The sequence below is a fragment of the Mercenaria mercenaria genome, chromosome 17, assembly GCF_021730395.1.
Source record: "Mercenaria mercenaria strain notata chromosome 17, MADL_Memer_1, whole genome shotgun sequence".
NCBI lineage: Eukaryota > Metazoa > Mollusca > Bivalvia > Venerida > Veneridae > Mercenaria > Mercenaria mercenaria.
Window position 1 is genome coordinate 46,317,689 of NC_069377.1, and position 23,556 is coordinate 46,341,244.

The following is a 23,556-nucleotide window of genomic DNA, read 5'->3' on the forward strand; positions in this document are numbered from 1 at the left end:
TAAAAAAGAGTGTCTACTTTTAATTTACTTCAAAATTCAACATTTTTACGCACATTAGTACAGTGTATAAATTATAACAATCTAAAATGTTCTGTTAGTGAATAAATAAAAACAATGACCAAAGTCTCATGAGTAAATTAAGTGTGTAACAAGCTTCAGCATTTCAACAATCTTAACAAACATGCATACTTTTGAAATCACAGTTTAAAATTCTGTACCAGTCTATTTTTTTTATTTTTTCAATTCTAAGATCTAGGGTTATAAAAGTAAGTTTGAATACCAGTCTGAAAATGATTCGTTGCCTCTGATCAATTTCAGTACTTGGTTCAGAATCAACCTGTCAGAGACTTTGGTAATAGACTGGTTTACAAACTAGGTTTTATAACCCGAGATTGGAGTTTATGCAATACACATTACAACAAGTGTATATGTGAGAACAACATATAACAGGTCACACTAGATAAGAACAACATTTATATTTAAGGCTTTCTTTTTTCCCCCACAAAATATGCTGTGCCTGTATGATCAATTCAGTTTATTCAGTCATACAATCTTAAAAACAACTGCAATATTTCTATTTATGAATGCGGTATAAAGGAAATCAATTATTTAACAAGAAATTTGTGTAATTTCATTTAACTGACATAAAATAGTTAATTCTAAAAATATTCAAAATCATACATAATAAATATTAAAACCACAAGCAAGAAAAAAAAAATGTTATCAATGGGTCACTTATTCCTATATCTTTCAAAGCTAATGCAATCATTTCTGATAATATAATGGTGTCAAAAGAAATTTTTTAATATCTTATTGTTTTGTTGAGTTTAACTTCATTTTTCAACAATATTACTCGTTAACTTAACCAGTGTTCGCAGATTCATTACCAGTATTCACCTATTCCTCACATGCAACTGACAACTTCTCTAAAAGAATCAAAAGACTAAGGAAAAATGACCTCCTACGCGTATGAATACACAGATTACCAGCTTATGATCTGAAGTCTTGCGACCTACTTATTGAGCTAACTGAATAGGGTACAGCTTGTCAACTTAGTGCAAAAAGTGAGTAAGTCCAAGTCAGTGGAGTTATCCACTTTTAGCAGTGAGGTGACGAGTTACTCTCAATGTCAAAATTTTAGGTACAGAACGACAGCTCAAGTCTCCACAGTATCTGTTTCAATTAAAGTCAAAGTGCTATCTAAGTTACTCATTTCACTTTTTAAAACCCTTTACCAGTTACATTATTGGAAACAAAACTGAATATAACATAAATTAAAAGTTTTCAAGCAGACCACTAAAAGATTCAAACTCTACTCTTAAAAAGCCTGAACTAAAAAAAATTATTTATTTATTTATTTTGTTTGGTTTAACATCGCACTGACACAATTTTAGGTCATATGGCGACTTTCCAGCTTTAATGGTGGAGGAAGACCTCAGGTGCCCCTGCGTGCATACTTTCATCACAAGCGGGCACCTGGGTAGAACCATCGACCTTCCGTAAGCCAGCTGGATGGCTTCCTCACGTGAAAAATTCTACGCCCCAAATGAGGTTTCAAACCAACATCGATGAGGGGCAAATGGTTTGAAGTCAACGACTCTAACCACTCGGCCACGGAGGCCCCTGAACTAAAAAAACAACAAAAACAGTTACTAAAGTGAAGTAGGAAAAAAACTTTCATCTACCCAATACAGCTTGCAAAGTCATAAAATTCCTTCAGAGTCAAAATAAATAACTACAGGGGAACAACTCAAACTCATGCCAAACATTTCAAAATTTATAGACAAAAACTTCTGGTAAGTAACTTAAAACAAATTGCAAAACCTAAGTCATTCTGTTACTTCTAGGCAATATTTATTTACAAGAACATGTATGTACTGGAGTCTAAAAAAAAATGTAGAAAAACTCTCTACTGAGTTAGTCACACACACAGTAGATATCATTTAAAACTGCATTTTATACCATAAGATACCACCTTTAATAAATTATACTTAATTACTATCTTAGATATTGTGGAAATGTCTGAATATTTCTGCTACTGTGGTGTACATTGTGGCAGTGTCCCCTTTAAATGGTATTTGGGCAAACATATTCCCTTTAATAGGAACCTTGGCATACATACCCCCTTTAACAGTAACCCCTTAACAGGAACCTAGGTATGCACTCACCCCTTAACAAGAACCTTGGCATGTATATCTCCTTAAAAGGAATCTATGCATCTATACCCTCTTTATCAGGTACCTAGGTATACACTCCCTTAAAACATGAATTTATACATACACACCCCTTTTAACAGAAACCTAGGCATACATACCCCCTTAAACAGGAATTTTGGCATACATTACCTTTTTAACAGGAACCACTAGGCATACATAACCCCTTTTACAGGAACCTAAGCACAAATACACTCTTAAAGGAATTTAGGCATACATACCCCTTAACAGAAATTAAGGCATATTATACCCTCTTTCACAGGAACCTAGGCATATATAAACCTGGTAACAGAAGCCGAAGCATACATAACCACTTTTACAGGAACGTAGGCATTCATACCCACATTAACAGGAACTTAAGCATATATACCTCCTTTAACAGGAGCCTTTCATACATATCACCTTTAGCAAGAGCCCAGACATCCATACCCTCTTTAACAGGAATCTGGGAACACATACCTCCTTTAACAGGAACCTAGGTATGAACATCTCCTGTGACAGGAACCTAGGCACCTATGCCCTTTTTAACAGGAACCTGGGCACGTATACCAATTCAAAACAAACCAAGGCGTACATACGGTATTACCCATTTTAATAGGAATATAAGCATATAGACTCCTTTAACAGGAAGCTTAGCTAACATAAACCCACTTTAACAGGAACCCTTGCATACATAACACCTTAAATAGGAATCTTGACATACACATACATGTATATGGATCTACATTAAACAAGATTATTGTTAGCACTTACAGCTCCCTATGGGAAGGGGTGTAATTATACAACATTGGACAATTGTAATAACATAGTATAAGAGGTGTTTGCAATACATGTTGTAATAACAAAAATATAAATCAGTAGTGAACTACTTAGTACAGTTAACTGTGTAAAGAAAAGAACCAATATGAAACATCATACTGAAGTTAAAACTCCTGCACACTAAATCAGACTATTTTTCCAAAACATTTTATTATTATTTAAAGTTATGTTATGCCCAAATTCTATTTTTTAAACAAAATTGACAATTACCCCTTGGTATCAATGTGAACATGAAATTTACATGTTTATTGTATAAACAGTTTTGTGTGCAAGTTGAAAACAGTACACACTTAAACCAAACGCAGTATAAATTTGTATTACTGCTAAAAAACGACAGTTTTTTTGTAACAAATGACTGTTAATACATGAAATTTAATTACGAATGGAGCTTTACAAATACAGCAGTTTATTAATTAATCTATGTTAAATACATTTCTGGAGGTTTTCTATGGCTAAAGTTAAAATCTTATGATAAAAAAATTATGTGAAAGATGGGCATAGCACATCTTTAATTAATCAGACCCATTTAAATTAATCACTGTTTTTGCAGCATCATATTGCTTAAACACGTGGAACAACACATTTTAAAACAGTCTAGAAACATTAATTTGCAACTTTTTTGCTTCAATTTATCTGATTACGAAGAGACTAACTAAGATCAGGGGAGAGGGAAATACTGCTACAAGTTTGTAAGTTCTTTATTAATGAGTCGTGCCATGAGAAAACCAACATAGTGGGTATGCGTCTGCGTCAGCATCTGCGCAGTCTGGTCAGGATCCATGCTGTTCGCTTTCAAAGCCTACTGGAATTAGAGAAACTGTTAGCGAACAGCATGGATCCTGACCAGACTGAGCGGATGCGCAGGCTGGTCAGGATCCATGCTGGTCGCATACCCACTATGTTGGTTTTCCCATGGCACGGCTGATTTAATAATCTAGTTTTCTTTTTCTTTACTTAAAAAATGCAAAGTGTGTAGTTTAGAATGTTGGTGAAGTAATAATTTAAGTGTCTATGCACTTAATTATATATGCCATTAAATTTCTGCGTTCAAAAATTAAAACAAAATAAAATCACTATCTGAAATACATGAAAAAGATAAGCATCAATTTAATTAATACAATATTTAAGTTATCACTATAAAAATACTGTTACAATAAATACAATGACTTCGGAAAATCAAGCCAAGAGTAAATTTGTTAAAACAAACACTTAATATGTTTTTTCTACAAATGTATGAGAATATTTAAGGAATAAATTTACTTACCGGTAATATAGTAATTTCATAAATTAGCATATTAAATGTAGCCTGTAAATTAAATTAAAATAAAGTGTACTTCTTATGTTTGATGCAACATCAGAATGGTAGAGGAAGATCTCAGCCTCAGGTGCTCATTATTTCTTACAAATGTGAAAGTCACCAAATTTCTCTAGCTAGCCCGACACCTTCTTAAATCATACTGCTTTCAAATCATTTCCTAACCATATACAAGATGTTTACATATTCCTTGCTCTAGCACTGTAGCCTTATAATTCAAAATAAACACCCCAGTTCTGATTCCGTTCATTTTTCTTTTTACAGAATTTACTCCAAAAGGTATATCATCTTAGAAGCCATCAAAAATTTGTGTACATTTATGCCTAATTTAAAATTGTGAAAAATGCAGAACTGATTTGTTCACATAATTATAGCAATACTAAGCAGGGAAGGCTCTGGAAAGGGCGGGGGTAGGGGAGAAAGCAGGTATTTCCAGATATATCATAAAATTTCCCATGTTGTAAAAACAAATCTAAACCAGAATGTGTCTGTAGGATACAGGGTGTGCCCCCCACTGGTACATTTATCACAAATAAGGGGGAATAATTCAAATGTTTGCTGTCTAAATGAGGTATAGCCTCAACAAACATTTTATGAAAAGGATTCATTATTCTAGGCCATATACTTTTTGAGCTTGAGCATCACAAACAAAAAATCCACTATTTTGGCTATTTCAAGGGCCATAACTGTAATAAATGCGAAGATTCTCAGGAAGAATGCCAAGTGTGCAAGGACACATCATGATAAAGACTCAAGCAAGGTTTCATGAATTTACATCAAATACTTTTTGAGCTAGACACATAATTAGGTGAAAATGTGCATTTTTATACTATTTCAGGGGCCATAACTTTAAAAATAGGGAGTGTGCCAGCCAAAAAATAAGAGGTGTGCAAGTTTATATCATGATAAAGATTTACGCAAGTTTTCAACCATTTATATTAAATACTTTTTGAGCTAGGTGCATCACAAGGTGAAAATGTGCATTTTTGACTATTTCAGGGGCCATAACTCTGAAAATAGGGGGCGGACCAAAATAAAAAATAAGAGGTGCATAAGTTCATATCATGATTAAGACTCATGCAAAGTTTCATGAATCTATATCAAATACTTTTTGAGCTAGGCGTGTCAAAGGTGAAAATGTGCATTTTTGACTTTTTTAGGGGCCATAACTCTGAAAATAGGGTGCGGAGCCAGACAAAAAATAGGAGGTGCGCACGTTTTTATCATGATAAAGACTCATGCAAGGTTTCATCAATTTATATCAAATACTTTTTGAGCTAGGCACGTCACAAGGTGAAAATGTGCATTTTTGACTATTTCAGGGGCCATAACTCTAAAAATAGGGGGCAGAGCCAGACAAAAAAATAAGACGTGCGCAAGTTCATATCATGATAAAGACTCATGCAAGGTTTCATCAATTTATATCAAATACTTCTTGAGCTAAGTGCGTCACAAGGTGAAAATGTGCATTTTTTACTATTTCAGGGGCCATAACTCTGAAAATAGGGGGCGGAGCCAGACGAAAATTGGAGGTGTGCAAGTTCATACCATGATAAAGACTCAAGCAAGGTTTCATCAATTTACATCAAATACTTTTTGAGCTAGGTGCATCAAAAACTTCGGACGGACGGACGGACGGACACACGGACAAGACCAAATCTTATGCCCCCACCACTCAAGGGGTGGCACAAAAACACAACAGAGCAATGCACATAATGTTCACTACATAAGTTAAACAAAATTCAAAGAAAAACATTCATACAGCGAATAAAGTGAGTATAGGGACTGCCATTTAGAAAACAAGTTGTCATGACAACATGACCTGACAACATTTTTATACTTATTCTGCTGTCCACAGTCATATTTCTGTTTCATTGTGACAAGCTTGGACTGGATTAAAATACTGAAGTTCATAAAATGTTAAAACTAAAGGTAAGAACAAAGTGCTCATCAGAAAATAAAACATATCCAGCGCATTATCTTACATGCATACATTTGAGAGTGATTCTTTTTAAACTTCAAAGTTATCAAAGTTACAAAACCTCTGATAATAACACTTCTAGTAAAAACACTTCAACACATCTCATAACAGCACTTCTGGTAACAACACCAATGAAGAACAAACACCTTCATATAAAGGCCTAAATATTCTTTTCAACCGAGCCGGTTTCCTAATTTCACCTGTTTTGAGTTTTAAGTCACATTGAATCAGTTTAGGTCATATACATGTCTACTTCTGGTAATAAATGGTGTAGGAATCTCTATAAAATTTTCAGACATGAACAAGCAGATATGTAGAACCAATGATCATTTGTAAGCCAGCAGGATGACTTGAACGAAGCAACAACCTGGTACAACCAGTGTTCACTCACAGTGTACAACCAGCATATAACCAGTGTACAAGCACAGTGTACAACCAGTGTACATTCACAGTACACAACCAGCATACAAGCACAGTTTACATCAAACAGGTGTTGTTCTTCCCAGAAGTGTTGATTAACACAGACTGCACTGTAATGAAATCTTAATTATCTTGTGCATATTCCAGTTTATATACAAACATTAAAATGTAGCATTACCAAAATTAAGTTCTTTAAAGCACAACTTTTACTTCAGTACAGCACTTAAATGTTTAAGCCTACCAAGTCTCAGATAATGCATTCAATGAACAAAATAAACAAGTATTAACCCTAGTGACCCTGAAACTTTACATCTACTGTGAAATGATTTAATTTCGATGGCATAAAAGTTCATGGTTATGCCACAATGACTATATTTCATTGGGGTATAAAATTCATGGATTTTGATCATTGAACATATTAAAATTGAATGGGCATTTATTTATTCGTTGGGACTTAATTTCATGGATTGAATCAACCAAAAAATCCATGAAAATAAGTCCTCCTTCAATATTAATGATTTCACAGTAGTAAGGTTTTTTTCTCATCCAGATTAATACACATTCTGTCCAAGCAGTTACATGGTCCCAAAATGTAAAAGATTGGAAAAAATAAAATTGAAAAAATTATTTAGCAATTTTCATATTTTAAAAAATCACTACCAGTTTTTAAGCTTAATGTCTTTAAAAAACAATGGCATGTTTTTGTAGTTTACCTTTCCACCTCTGTCATGTAAATAAAAGACATGTGTAAGCATACAGTCTATGCTGGTGTTGGTGAAAGCTGTTGCAAATAAGTTGTTCTAACTTGAAATTCTACACCAGTCTTTAAAACCTAACTCTTCTGTGGTATATTTATATTGATCTGAGTACCACCAAATTTAATCTTCATCAGTTTTGGACACACCATATCCTTTGTGTTCTCACCATCCCTGTAAAGAGATCTTGATGCCCGTCCCACTGATTGTCTCCTTGTTGAAGCTGCCGGAATAAACGGGCGATATTTTGTACAGTTCAAAGGACTCTCCTCTTCATCAGAATCACTTTGATCACTAGACTCTGGCGTTACCGTTACAGAGTTATGAGGACTTTCTAATTTAAATCTTACACTTTCTGATTTTGAGTTCTCCAGTTCCTTGACTAACACTGGATCCCTCGGCATTTTAATTGTTATTTTTGGGACTTTTTTCGGCGGAGATATACTTGCCCACAAGTGTCTATACTCTTCCATGTCTTCATTCAGAGCGTGTATTTTCTTCCGCAGAGGTTCTCCAAATTTTGGGGATCCTACATCACCAAAACTTAACCTCCTTTTCCTGTTTTTCAAGTAACTTAGTCTCGGAGAGTTCCTGCTACGTCTTCTAGCTGAGCTTCCCATTTTCCTTACAGAGTTTACATGTTTGTTTGATTTCAGGCTTTCACCTAACCCTTCTATGTCTACTTCCTCACTTTCATCACCAACATCTAAATTATCACCAGAGTAATCACACTGTCCACTTAAAGGACCGAATTTTTCAAATACATTGCTGCCTATATATGAACTAGACCCTGAATTCCTTGACAATGACAATTTTTGTGAGTTCTGTGAGCTTGATGATTTTGTATTATGGCTAAAATTTTCAGAATACACAATACTACCATTATTTTCCACTGCACTCCCTCTGCTACATCCGTCAACATCAGTCACACCATTTACCTTTGTTGACTCCATTTTTATTTCCCGAACCCTGTTTTTATTCCTAGGACTCTGTCTAAGAGGCTTTTTACTGTCTGATGAAAGCAATGCTAATGATTTTGTTCCACGTATATTTTGCATTATTTTTGGCGATTTAACGTCATTTTTCATTTGTTCCGTATTGTATGATGTGTTAAATGAAGTAAGTTTTGGACTAACACAATTGTATTTGTACGAGGTATCAAAGGTTGGTTCAGTGTCATATGGTGTCAGATGAGGCATGTCACAAAGAGGCATATTTAACTGATCAACTAATCTGGGACAATCAGCTGCAATTTTTGATTTGCCTCTACGTGCAATTTCAGATAAACTTTCATCGTCTGAATCTATGCTACTTTCCATCACATCAATCTGTAGCTGAGTAAAAATATTTCGACTCCCAGAGTCATTTCGTACTTTAAAAGTAATTTCTGGGTCCCCTGTTTCAATTACACTTTCACCATCGAGATTCAAATTAGACTGGGTTTTATCATCATCTCCCACAGACTGTGCCTCTTCTTTGTTCTTTAACCTTGGACTGTGTCTAATTCCTGCAGCTGTTAACCCTGATTGTCCATTGTCATTTACAGTTTTTGGTATACAGTCTAAGTCTAACTTCAAAGCTCTTCTGTGGCTTAACTTTTTTGTTCTTTTTCCGTGTCTAGAATGTCTATGAACAACTGCCTTGCTTCTATTCATTACTTTTCCTTGTAAACTCACTTTCTGACTCATCTGAGGTTTGCTTGCAGTTATATCAGCCAACGGCCCAGACTGTCCATTGCAGACTATGTTTTCTACCATATCATGTTGATTTGACAAATTTTTCAAGTGCTCCTTTGGCAACTTCTGTTCATTACCTCCTTCTGATAAGCTCTTCAAATATGACTGGGATGACAAATGTTTCCGTGGTGACAACCGCAATTCGCTTACTTTGACTGACTGATTCTTGCTTAGTGGAGAGGGCAGTTTCTCTCCAAGGTTCACTTTTGGTTCTGGCAAACTGATTCCTTGAGCAAGAAGAATTTCAGCATCATATCGTGTGATACCCCGACGTTTCAACTCAGCTTTAGATAGCAGATGAGCCTGCTTTTTCAGATTGCCATCACGTATATCCCAATTTTCTGAAATATTTAACATAAAATGTAAAGATAGTGTTAACCAAAGAAACCTTCCACTTGTTAACTGATCAATAATCATAATATTTTGTACAAACCAAAGTGCTTCCAATTTTATGAAAATACCATGTTTTATTTCTTTGATACATGATGATATTGTACTTATTGTTAAACAGAGTGAATATATCCCTCTTATGCATTTCAGCTTTGTTCAAAAATAACGTTCTGCAGATTTTTTGGTTGGATATCATACTCTGGATTGGATTTCCTTATCCAAATTTAACCAGCATGATACATTTACTTATTCACTGTTCCGTTTACTATATTTTTTATGGAAAATATTGTGTACTAGCCTAATAAGAGACTAATCTAAATACAAGGTCTGTGACCAGTGTGAGTGAAGCCATGTGACGTAAGTTTAAAATTGTATTTTTTTAAGGTAAGTTACACCTATACTAGATAAGGTGCATGTATGTCCTGAAAATATGCACAAGTTCACTTCACATTCATACTTTTCTGTAAGGTTGGACTAGATCCTCTGAAAACTGTTAAAGGAGTTATTTTGACAAGGCTGGTATTTTATATAACAGCATTCTGTAAATTTCAAAGGACCTTAACTTTAACAGGCATGTTAATTTCATCCTGACAATACGCACAAGTTCTTTCATACATTCCTGTAAATACAGTAATTTGTCTAGCTAAAGAAGCGAGGATTTATTTTAAAAAGTTATCTAAAATTTTTATAAAGAACTTATAGGCTGTTCTCAGAAATAAAGGACATTTCCAAAAATCACAGGAGTACATGAAATGGTGCGAGTTTGCCTTTTCAACATAACACTGAAATTTATTGTACTAGAACCCTTAAACCTACCATTACTGCCAACTACACCATTGACATGAACAAAGGCGGATCTGTGCCGTGCAGCCTGGGTCTTCATTCTGTGCAGCCTATCATCTGTGTCCCTTAATCGGTAGCCCTTATCAATCTTTGGACTGGTTGGATCAGCTGGGGTAAATGCTCCTGTATGCCTCCTTATCAGAGAATAAAAATACAACTTAATAGTTTATTGATAGAACTGTTGATAGTTTATCTTACACAAATATTAAAATGAACTTTAAAATGTACTACATGTACAAACATATTTTCTATTAAACAGTACACCGTAACTAAAATGGCAATTTCCTCAAAAACTGAATACTTTTTCAATCTTTTGAAAAAGTTCATACAGAATATCCAAATAAAACATTTAGAGCATTTTAAGGACCTATTCCTTGTTTTCAAGGACCATTTTTCTCTCTTTATTTCCAGTGTTTATATATTTCCCTCCTCTGTCTGAAAAATAGGGGTGATTTTTCAAAAACAAGAGGGCCATGATGGCCCTATATCGCTCGCCCGAGTTAAGTTGCTTGATTGAACAAATTTCTTTGCTGAAGCTTCAAAAACAAGAAAGTAGGTCAGTAGGTCATATTCATGGTCACTGAAAATCAGTTTTAAGATTAGTGTGCAAAACTGTACATGTCATCCAAATTTCAAGACTGATCTTATAAAAACAAGAAGGTGAGGTCAGTAGGTCACATTCATGTCATGAAAGTCAGTTTTAAGATCATTGTGCAAAACTGTGCATGTCATCCAAATTTCAAGGCTGTATCTTAAAAAACAAGAGGACCATGATGGTCCTGAATCGCTCAACAGTTCCCACATGACCAAGTTTGTGTAAGACTGTTTTTTTATATTTGACATAGTGACCTAGTTTATTGAGCTCATGTGCCCAGTATTGAACTTGACCAGAATTGTCAAGATAAAATTTCTGACCATTTTCGTGAAGATCTATTGAAAATATCGCTCTCATAAGAGTCACAAGGTTTATCTATTATTTGACCTATTGACCTGTTTTTGAAGGTACGGACCCTGTTTTGAATTTTACCTAGATATCCAAGGTGAACATTCTACTAATTTTCATGAGAATCTCATGAAAAATATGCCCTCTAAAGAGGTCACAAGTTTTACTATTTTTATAACTACTGGCCTATGTTTTTGACCACACTGAAGTTTCAAAACTGACCCAGATATCATCAGGTAACATTCAGATCAATTACATGAATTCCATTGAAAAAATGGCCTCTAGAGAGTCAAAAATTTTCTAATTTAAGAACCTATGACCAGTTTTTGACCCGTTTGACCCAGTTTCAAACCTGTCCTGGATATCATCAAGATGAACATTCAGACCAACTTTCATACAGATCCCATGAAAAGTATGGCCTCTAGAGAGGTCACAAGGTTTTTCTATTTTAAGACTACTGACCTAGTTTTTGATCTCTGTTGACCATTTCAAACCTGACCTTTATAATCAATACAAAGATAGACATTCAGACCACTTTCATACAGATCCCAATGAAAAATATGGCCTCTAGTGAGGTCAACAATGGTTGTTATCTTTTATGACTATGACTACTTTTGGATGGCACGTGACCCAGTTCTTCAAACCTGACCTAGATATCATCAAGATGAACATTGACCAATATTTTAGGGAGATCCATCCAAAATTTATAGGCTCTAGAGAGGTCACAAGTTTTTCTATTTTTAGACCTACTGACCTAGATTTTGACCTAGCAACATGACCCTGTTTTTAACCTGACCATATATTCATCAAGATGAACATTCAGACCAACTTTCATACAGATACCCATGAAAAATTATGCCCTAGAGAGGTCACAAGTTTTTCTATTATTTGACCTATGACCTAGTTTTTGATGGCACGGTGATCCAGTTTCGAACTTGACCTAGAAATAAAAAAGATGAACATTCAGACTAACTTTCATAAGGTCCCATGAAAATAATGGCCTCAGGAGTTCAAAAGGGTTTTTCTATTATTTGACATACTGACCTAGTTTTTGATGGCACGTGACCCACTTTCGAACCTGACTAGATACATCAAGGTGAACTTCTGACCATCTTCATGAAGATCTCATAAATAATGGCCTCTAGAGAGGTCACAAGGTTTTTTATTTTTAGACCTATGACCTAGTTTTTGATCGCACGTGACCCAGTTTCGAACCTGACCTAGAAATAGATACATCAAGGTTGAACATTCTGACCAATTTTTATGAGATCCATTCGAACGTATGGCTCTAGAGAGGTCACAAGGTTTTCTATTATAGACCTACTGACCTAGTTTTTACCGCACGTGACAGGTTTCGAACTTGGACTAGATATCATCAAGATGAACTTTCAGACCAAACTTTCATACAGATTCATAAAAATTATGGCCTTAGAAGGTCAACAAGTTTTCTATTATTTCACTGACCTATTTTTGAGGCCACGTGACCAGTTTCGAACTTGACCTAGATATCATCAAGGTGAACATTTGACCAATTTCATGAAGATCTTGTGAAATTATGGCCTTAAGAGGTACACAAGGTTTTCTATTTTTAGCCCTAGACCTAGTTTTTGATCGCACGTGACCCATTTCGAACTTGACCTAGATATTATCAAGGGAACATTCTGACCAATTTTCATAAGATCCCATGAAAAAATGTGACTCTAAGTGGTCACAAGCAAAGTTTACGCACGCGCATCACGCACGGACGACGAGGACGCCTGGTGATCACAAAAGCTCACTTGTCTGTGACAGTGAGCTAACAAGAAAGTAGGTCAGTAGGTCAAGGTCACAGTCGCCTGACCCTTATCACTTGGGGTCATCAGGTAAATATAATCAAACAGTCTAGGAAATATGATCTGATAATTTTTGAAGTATTTTTTCCTATTTAACTCATATATTAAGTGACTCCTGGGGCAGGGCCCCTTTTCACCCCAGAGGCATAATTCTAACAATCTAGTTAGAGATCAACTAGGCAATGATACATACAAAATATCAAAGGCATAGGCCTTGAACTTTCAAACAAGAAGATTTTTAAAGTTTTTTCCTATATAAGTCTATGTAAAACGTGGGACCCCCAGGGCAAGGCCTCTTTCGCCCTAGGGGCATAATTTGAACCATTTTGGTAGTAGACCACTAGGCAATGCAACATACCAAATATCAAAAGCATAGGCCTCGCAGTTTCAGTCAAGAAGATTTTTAAAGTTTTTTCCAATATATGTCTATGTAAAACTAGGGAACCCCATGGCAGGGCCTCTTTTCACCCCAGGGGAATAATTTTAACAATCTTTGTAGAGGCCCACTATATGATGTTACATACCAAATATCAAAGCCCTAGGCCCTTTTGTTTTTGACAAGAAGATTTTCAAAGTTTTTCCCTATATAAGTCTATAGAAACAATGTGACCCCCAGGGCGGGGCCATATTATATCCTAGGGGCATAATTTGAATAATCTTTGTAGAGGCCCACTAGATGATGCTACATACTAAATATCAAAGCCCTAGGCCTTATGGTTTCAGACAAGAAGATTTTGAAAGTTTTTCCCTATATAAGTCTATATAAACCATATGACCCCCGGGGTGGGGCCATATTTGACCCTAGGGGGATAATTTGAACAATCCTGGTAGAGGCCCACTAGATGATGCTATATACCAAATATCAAAGCCCTAGGCCTTGTGGTTTTGGATGAAGATTTTTGAAGTTTTGTATAGAATTCAATTCTTTGAACAATTTTTACACAAGAGGGTCATGATGACCCTGGATCGCTCACCAGAGTAATATGAGCTACATGTTTCAAATGTCAAACTGATGATTTTTAAAAAACATTTGGAAGATTTTCTGATGTACAATCAAGTAACCCCTGGGGCGGGGCCAAGTTTACCCCGGGGGTCATGAATGGAACAAAGTTTGTAGAAGTCTACTAGGCAATGTAACATATCAAATATCTAAAATCTAGGCCTTCTGGTTTATTTTTAGCAAATTTATGAAGATTTCCCTACAAACAATCAAGTAACCCCTGGGGCTGAGTCAATTTGACCCTGGGGGGTCAAGATTTGAACAACTTTTGTAGAGGTCCACTAGGCAATGCTACATGTCAAATATCTAAGCTCTAGGCCTTCTGGATTATTTTTAGAAAATTTTGAAGATTTTTCTATGTACAATCAAGTAACCCCATGGGGCGGGGTCATGACTTGAACAAATTTTGTAGAAGTCTACTAGGCAATGCTACATGTCAAATATCTAAGATCTAGGCCTTCTGGTTTATTTTTAGAATTTTTTTGAAGATTTTCCTATGTAAAATCAAGTGACCCCTGGGGCAGGGTCAATTTTGACCCCGGGGTCATGATTTGAACAAATTTTGAAGAGGTCCACTAGGCAATGCTACACGTGAAATATCTAAGCTGTAGGCCTTCTGGTTTATTTTTAGAAAATTTTTGAAGATTTTCCTATGTAAAATCAAGTGACCTCTGGGGAAGGGTCATGATTTGAACAAATTTTGTAGAGTTCTACTAGGCAATGCTACACGTGAAATATCTAAGCTCTAGGCCTTCTGGTTTATTTTTAGAAAATTTTTGAAGATTTTCCTATGTAAAATCAAGTGACCCCATGGGGCGGGGTCAATTTTGACCCCGGGGGTCATGATTTGAATAAATTTTGTAGAGGTCCACTAGGCAATGCTACATGTCAAATATCTAAGCTCTAGGCCTTCTGGTTTATTTTTAGAAATTTTTTGAAGATTTTCCTATGTAAAATCAAGTGACCCCTGGGGCGTGGTCAATTCTGACACCGGGGTCATGATTTGAACAACTTTAGTAGAGGTCCTCTAGGCAATGCTACATGTCAAATATCTAAGCTCTAGGGCTTCTGGTTTTTGAGAAGAAGATTTTTTAAGATTTTTCCTATGTAAAATCAAGTGACCCCTGGGGCGGGGTCAATTTTGACCCCGGGTATGATTTGAATAAACTTTGGTAGAGGTCCACTAGGCAATGCTTCACACCAATATCTAAGCTCTAGGCTTCTGGTTTTTTGAGAAGAAATTTTTAAGATTTTTCCTTTTCTGTTGCCATGGCAACCAGAGTTCTGCATGGAATTCAATTCTTTGATCAATTTTGTAGAGCTTCACCCAAGGAACATTCCTGAGAAGTTTGGATGAAATTGGCGGTTTATCAGGAGATGTCGTTTTAAAGTAAAAGTTTACGGACGCCGGACAACGGACGCCGGACGGTGACTGATCAGAATAGCTCACCCCGAGCCTTTGGCTCTGGTGAGCTAAAAAGACCATCCAAGGATCATCCCTGTGAAGTTTTATCAAAATTGGCTTGGTGGTTTTGAAGGAGATGTTGTTTAAAGGAAAGTGTGGCCGGACACCGGACGTCGGATGGTGAGCGATAACAATAGCTCACTCTTAGCCTATGGCTCGGGTGAGCTAACAAGGGGGATACCCATCAGAGAAGTGCAGGATGGCTTCTACACAAGCAAAACAAGCAATGTTTTGTTTTACGATATTTTATTACAGGTAACAGCTTGTCTCACTATTGACTAATTTGTCATTTTAGAGAAAATTCTTCACGGCAATTTAGTATGCTTCATTATCATCAAACTCTCACAGGAGGACCCTAAAACTGAAGTTCTGATGGCTCTGATTTGGAAATTTTGAGAAAAAAAATCTGTGATTTTCTTTCGACATTCCGATTATTTGCATAGCATTTGCGCCTGCAAAGTATTATCGTTGGAAGTCATGGAGGTTCATTAACCTTTAGCCTGCTAAATTTCTAAAACGGACTGGTCCATCATTCAATTTGGGCAATACCATTTATTATTCGAAAGAGTGTTCACTGAAAATTTAGAGACTGAATAGCGAACAGTGTTAACCATCCAATCAGGCTGATCTTGGCCTGCACTAGTCACAAAGGCAGAATCACTTGCCGCCAGCAGGCTAAAGGTGACTTAGAACAATAAACAGTCATCCTAAATGTTGGTTTCATATTTTTCTCTTATAATAAATATCTCAATTTTATAGCAGTGACTGTGCCTGTCAGGAACCATGAACATCATGGAGACCTCTCCCTACTTTTTTTTTACAGAAATATCTATCCAAAGTACACTTGAATTCACTACTGAATTGTACGCAGTCTTACCTTTCGCAAGTTTCACATTCACATAGACCATTACTGTCACCAAAGAAATCTTCTCCATAGAAACATGTTATCTCTTCTCCCTCTTTGATGTCACGTAACACTTTTACACATGCCGTGTCACGACCAGTAGACACAAACTGCAAATAGTGTTGAAAACTTGCTAATAAATTTCAAGATCAGACGTTTAAAATCCCTTCAAACAGTTAACTGATGGCATCTCAGCAAGCATAACTGAACCAACATAGTGCATTTGTGACCAGCATGGATCCAGACCAGCCTGCGCATCCGCGCAGTCTGGTCAGGATCCATGCTGTTCGCTAATGGTTTCTCTAATTGCAATAGGCTTTGAAAGCGAACAGCATGGATCTTGACCAGACTGCGCGGATGCGCAGGCTGTTCTGGATCCATGCTGGTTGCAAATGCACTATGTTGGTTTTCTCATGGTGCGGCTCGTATGTTTTAAAAGTTCCGAGGAAAAAGTTGTAGAACCAGCTCTTTCCTGGTCTAATTTCAAGTTTTATGTTATACATAAATGTGTCTTTCCTGCATTCCCTAAATTTACTTACCTGATAATGGATCCTTCACTGAAACAAGAAGACCAAGATGGTCCTAAACCAGCTACTTCATGTTGATAGTTTGACCCTGAATATGATGCCACGAGAGGAATTGTTTACTGTATTTATAAGTGGTTAGCGATATGGAAACATTGACGTATTTCGCAAATTGACAAAATTTGCTAATATTTCCTTCAGTGTAACCAGCATAACAAATGTACCATAACACCAGTAGTGAATGGGAGAAATTCATCCTAACATTGGTGTAAAAAAAAACAACAAAATTACATGTATGTGCATTATATATATATAGCAGAGTTAGTGCATATTAAGCACTGACGATTTGAACAAAATCTTATATTTCTGGTCTCTACCAGTACATTTTTGTGAAATTTAAGGCCTAAAATACATGTATATAATCCACGTTTTTGAACATTAGATAATGATGTAAAGTTATTATGCCAGACAAATAAGTTATTCTTACGACTTGACATTTTTACAAGAATTGGCACAAGGAAATTGGCTAATATTTCTGCATGCTCAATGTCTGGAATTCCATATTTGCTTACTTTTCGACCTGTGGAAATATCCACTAATACAGAAAATGTTTTATTTCTGGTTTTAACTCTGGTGGCCCTAAAAAGGGCTCAAGCAGAATCATTTAAACTATTCTGAGAGATATCTAAACAAGGATACTATAGACCAAGTTTTGTGGAGATTCATCCTGGTGGTTCATGAGAAGAAAACAATATTTTTTTTCCTTTTAAGCCCTAAGAGCCTTAATTGGGGAAGCAAAACCATTTGAACAAATTGAGGAGAGGTCCATCTAAAGATACTACAAGGTTAGCTAGATGAATGTACATCAAGAAGTTCTTGAGAAGTAATGTTGTTAAACTTTAATGTTAACATAAATGGATTGGAATGAAGGGAATATGAAAATATTCTAGTGGGTATTAGCTTATCTAAAGAATAAAATATATTGGTCTGAATCATATTTCCTAGTATTGCCCAGGAATTCCCAATATTTCCTAGTATTGCCCAGGAATTCCCAATATTTCCTAGTATTGCCCAGGAATTTGCTATATTTCCTGCCATCCTGGGAAATATGAGTATTTCCCACTTTAATGCCAACCCTGTGTTAAAGGGTGTTTTTTTAAGGTGGTCCCTAGAAGGGTTTGAGAAACTTGAGAGCGGTCTATAACAAAGATGCTACAAATCAGGTCTGTTAATGATACACCAACAAAACTGTGTTGGTTTATGAATTTACAACATCAATGATACACCAAGTGATTCCTGAGAAGAAGTTGTTGGAGGGTTTCTCTACTGTTAGCTAAAGCAAACTGAGAGAGGTTCATAGAATTGCTTCAACAAAGTTGGGTAAAGATACACCTAGAAGCAATTCAGGAGAAGACTTTGCTTAGGGTCTTTTTATTAAACTTAACTCTAGCAGCCCCTAAAAGGAGCCGAGCAAAACCATTTCAACAAACTTGAAAAAAGGCCTAATGGCATATAAGGATGCTTTGGACTAAGTGTGATGAAGGGACATCAAGCGATTTGTGAAAAGCTGTTTAAAGGTTTTTAGATATTTAGCTCTTGTGGCCTGTGAATGAGTTCTAGAAGAACCAACTGAACAAGTTTGAGACAAGTCCATAAATGGATTATTCAGACCAAGCTCGACGGAGATCTATCAAGTTGTTCATGAAAAAGTTGTTTTAAGGGTCTAGACAGACCCTAATATGGGTTAAATGGAATCATCTGAACAAACCCAAGAGAGGTCTATTTAGGACACTTTTGTTTATGTTCCAATAGAGATCTTGTTTGTTTGTTTGTTTGTTTTGGGTTTTAACGCCGTTTTTCAACAGTATTTCGGTCATGTAACGGCGGGCAGTTAACCTAACCAGTGTTCCTGGATTCTGTACAAACCTGTTCTCCGCAAGTAACTGCCAACTTCCCCACAAGAATTATCAGATGTGGAGGACGAATGATTTCAGACACAATGTCTTTTATCAAATCTCAAATCGTCAAGGAGAACATACGACCTGCCCGGGGATCGAACTCACGACCCCGTGATCCACAGACCAACGCTCTCCCTACTGAGCTAAGTAGGTGTATAACAATATAAATCTTGAGAAGAAGTCTGACATTTAACTTAAACGGCTAATACCAGATGACAGATACAGCACCTTCACAATATCTTATCCTGAACCTTTTGCTTCTGGTGAGTTACTAAAGGCTTGGGCCAGAAGTCAGAAAAAACACTCTGTTTGAAAGATACAATAAGCATTTAACAGTTTAAAGTTCCCCATTTTGAAATGTTTTGAACAACAAACCTTGCAATTAGCCCTACAATCATGGTTGATGAATGAAGCAGGGCCTAACCAGAGCTGTGCACAGTTTTTACGACAGGAGAACATCACGCTGAAGTCATTTTCACCGCTTGAAAGTAGTTCCCTCTCTTCTGGCTCTGTCAGCTCCGCAATACACCCAATCAACATCTCAATCTTGTCATGTTTCTTCCTAGAATTTTGTCAATATACAAAATATATACAAGTGGAGGATTCATAGTCAATTACTGAATTGAAATCTTAAGTGAACTTAAACAAAAAACAACCAAGAAATACCGATTTTCTGTTTAAAAGGCCCAGCAAGGCGGCTCCACAAAAATGGAAGCAGAATACAATTTAACAAGAGCACCGCCTTGCGGGTGCTGACGCTCATCTGATTTTTTTTGTGTAATAGAAATATTGTCCTACCCATGATTTTCTAAGTCTAAAAAGGGCTATCATTCTTGCAAAAAGCAGGATAGAGTTATGTTTCTTGATGTACAGTGTCCACTTATGATGGTGAAAAACTGTTGCAAGTTTTAAAGCAATAGCTTTGATAGTTTATGAGAAAAGTTGACTTAAACATAATACTCAACCAAGAAAATGATTTTCTAAGTCCAAAAGGGGCAATAATTATTGCAAAAATCAGGATGGAGTTACGCTGCTTGCTGTACAGGGTCAGCTTATGATGGTGAACAAGTGTTGCAAGTTTCAAAGCAATAGCTTTAATAGTTTAAGAGAAAAAGTTGACCTAAACATAAAACTTAACCAAGAAATCTGATATTTTCTAAGTCCAAAAGGGGCCATAAATCTTGCAAAAAGCAGGATGGAGTTATGTTTCTTGCTGTACAGGGTCAACTTATGATGGTGAACAAGTGTTGCAAGTTTTAAAGCAATAGCTTTGATAGTTTAGGATAAAAGCTGACCTAAACATAAAACTTAACCAAGAAAACTGATTTTCTAAGTCCAAAAGGGGCAATAAATCTTGCAAAAAGCAAGATGGAGTTATGTTTCTTGCTGTACAGGGTCAGCTTATGATGGTGAACAAGTATTCCAAGTTTCAAAGCAATAGCTTTGACAGTTTGGGAGAAAAGTTGACCTAAACATAAAACTTAACCAAGAAATCTGACATTTTCTAAGTACAAAAGGGGCCATAAATCTTGCAAAAAGCAAGATGGAGTTATGTTTCTTGCTATACAGGGTCAGCTTATGATGGTGAACAAGTATTCCAAGTTTCAAAGCAATAGCTTTGATAGTTTAGGAGAAAAGCTGACCTAAACATAAAACTTAACCAGGCAACGCCGACGCAGACGCCGACGCCGACAACCGCTCAAGTGATGACAATAACTCATCATTTTTTTTCAAAAAATCAGATGAGCTAAAAATGGATCTTTTCGTATAAACAATATCCAATGATGAGTACATACCAGTCTTTTGTAGAACAAATCTTGCCTCCTAGATGCCCCTCCATTGCGTATCGGTCACATGTCATGATTTTGAAGCCAGAATTTTCGTCAAACATCTTTAAGTAACGATAAATCTGTAAACATAAAGATTTAGTAGGAGACAAAGCCTTTTGGTGAAGCTGAATTTCAGCCAAAATTCATTTTGGATATATGTATATGATGACTGAACTAACAGTGCTGTTGTCAAGACCTGATGACCCCAGTTTTGTTACGATCTATGAGGTCTTTGTTGTTTTGTTTTCAATGGGGTGGATGCAGTACATTCTATTTAGTGTAAAGATTTTTCTTAAAGAGACTGATATCGGGCCTGAATAGTTAAAACAAGATAAAGGCCAAGTGAAAGCTGTTTGCATCAACTGGTAATAGCATATATCTGGTGTAATAAACTTATTAAATCTTTCTGAATAGTGTTCTTCTCAAAAAAACTTTTATTACCCAGCAAACTTGGTGGTATAGATTGAAGGACATTCCCACTGGCCCTTGAATGTCAAGAATCAAGAGGGCAAGACAAAATGCTAACAAGGTTACCCGCTGACCTTCAAATTTCAGGTTTATAATAATTTCTCTAGGCAGTTCACATCTTAGAACTTGTGAAAATCTGTTATTAAATGCAAACTTTTTAGCACAGGATATCAAACTCTGTCAACTTTAAATTCTATATGATTCCGTGTAAGTTTATACCAGAGTTGGTGAAGGTCAGTGCAGGCAAGTTAAAGTTAAGTCTGACGTGCCTTGCAGACAACTCAGTCAGGAAAATGAAGTCTCGCATTGTTTAAGAAGTAAGCATTCTCCCACTTGCCCCTGGAAATCAAAATTCAGCAGGACAAGTAGAAATGCTAACCAGGCTGCCCTACTGGCAAATTCACATTTTAAATTTAAAATGATTTGTCTATGCATTAAGTCTGACACTAGAGGAAATCTGTTATTAAATGGACACTGCCATTGTCCTGTAGCTCACAATTATACCAGTACTTAATCTTCACCAAGAGAAATATCTCAGACTTACATGCTCTTTAAAAATGTCATGTTCATGGTCATCTTTATGCATGAGGAAGGTTCGTACAATATCAACAGATAACATTTCTCTATAGGCTTTCTCATACTGTTGGTGACTCAGGAATCTTTCTATTATTGTCTTACATTCGTCCATCTGCTTCTTCTTTGGCGGTTGGTACCTAAAAATATACAATATATTGCATCTTGAAAGATATATAATTTACCTGCCTATGTCAGTCTTTAGTTCATTCAACAATTTTCAAGTAATACCAATAAGATATAAAGCAACTACTGTAGTGAGACAGAGTTGTAACTGGGATCAAGCTCACAGATACTTTTAATATATAATCATGATCATTAACAGTGCAAAATCTGCAGTTTGCCACTTCCCAAATTTCAGTATTTTCCAAGTCCAAAGGGGGCATAAATTGCCCATAATACATGTCAGTGTTATGGGACTTGATTCCACGGGGTTTTTAACTGATAGCTACGTACTTGCATGCAAAACTTTAACCAAGGTGTGATGCCAACGCTAAGGTGAGTAGAATAGCTCAGACTATAGTCAAGCTAAAAAACATTCAAAAACTTTTGAATGATATAGCAGTCAGTGGTGCAGATGTTAGCACTCTAGACAGTGCTAGTGATACGGGTTTGATTCCTGGTTGCTGATATCCGAACCTTTTCTACCAATACTGGCCTAGACCAGATGCTGGGGAGGTAATAATGACACAGTAATGTTTGTTATTACTTCAAGTTCATTTTATGAGTCTTGAATCCAAGGTAGGCATCTAAACAGACAGTATTTGCAAGGTCATCATTTTCACACAGTTGTGTTGCCGTCATTCCTGTGGAAGGTGCATGACGTGAACCACCACTTTCTATACCCATCCTCCTTCAGTTTGCTGAAATAAAGGAAGAGACACTGTTTTGCAAAGATTTTTTCAATAAAACAAATGGATGTTTTCTGGGCAACTAAAATAAAGGTTGATGAAAAGGCTTTAATACTGATGAAACTAAATCTGAAAAAACTAAACCTGAGACTGATTAACACTGGTAGGGAAAAGACAAAGGAAGTGGCTAGGGGTCCGGTAACGGGACCTGTGGTCTGGAAGTATGGTAATTTATACTGTTATGTACTGTGTTACAAGTGTATATGATAATTGCAGTGGAAAAGCTACAGGTATAATCTGTTACAACAAGTTATAAAGTTGCTTTTATTACGTTTTAATTTGTATTTTTGTAAACAGCTCTCACTCTGGTTGGAGGCATACTGTATATGAATTTTATTGGCGATATTGGTAAGTCACTGTTATTTACTCTAGCAGTAAACAAACTCAGCTTGACCACAAATCAAGTCTTAAATACTAAAGAAAAACATAACTTTATTATTTTAATCCTTCAATCCCAAGATTTTCACTTAATTGATAAAAAAGTTTTATTACTATGCACAAATGACTAGTTTAATTACTATTAATAATTTATTAAATTCACAATTGTGTTTCTCTCTGAAATAACTGATTGAAAATATCTCTGTTTCACTTAAATTGCAATGTATATTAAAACATTGAAAACTGAGCAAGATCTTCACTTGTGTTAAGATTCCTGTTTCATAGCCTTATACTGGTTG

General features: G+C 36.1%; 1 protein-coding gene across 2 annotated transcripts in view; it reads right to left on the reverse strand.

Moving 5' to 3' along the window:
* LOC123536245 (uncharacterized) overlaps positions 1-23,556 on the reverse strand; it is a 24,105-nt gene continuing 549 nt past the window's right edge. For both annotated transcript variants that reach the window (XM_045319242.2, XM_045319241.2), the window contains exons 2-8: positions 22,678-22,831; positions 21,940-22,108; positions 20,895-21,007; positions 19,474-19,660; positions 16,590-16,726; positions 10,446-10,606; positions 1-9,580 (exon numbers count right to left, since the gene is read on the reverse strand). In XM_045319242.2, the coding sequence (XP_045175177.2) occupies positions 7,581-9,580; positions 10,446-10,606; positions 16,590-16,726; positions 19,474-19,660; positions 20,895-21,007; positions 21,940-22,108; positions 22,678-22,817 (2,907 nt within the window). In that variant the 5' untranslated portion in view covers positions 22,818-22,831 and the 3' untranslated portion in view covers positions 1-7,580. The remainder of the gene's footprint in view (positions 9,581-10,445; positions 10,607-16,589; positions 16,727-19,473; positions 19,661-20,894; positions 21,008-21,939; positions 22,109-22,677; positions 22,832-23,556) is intronic.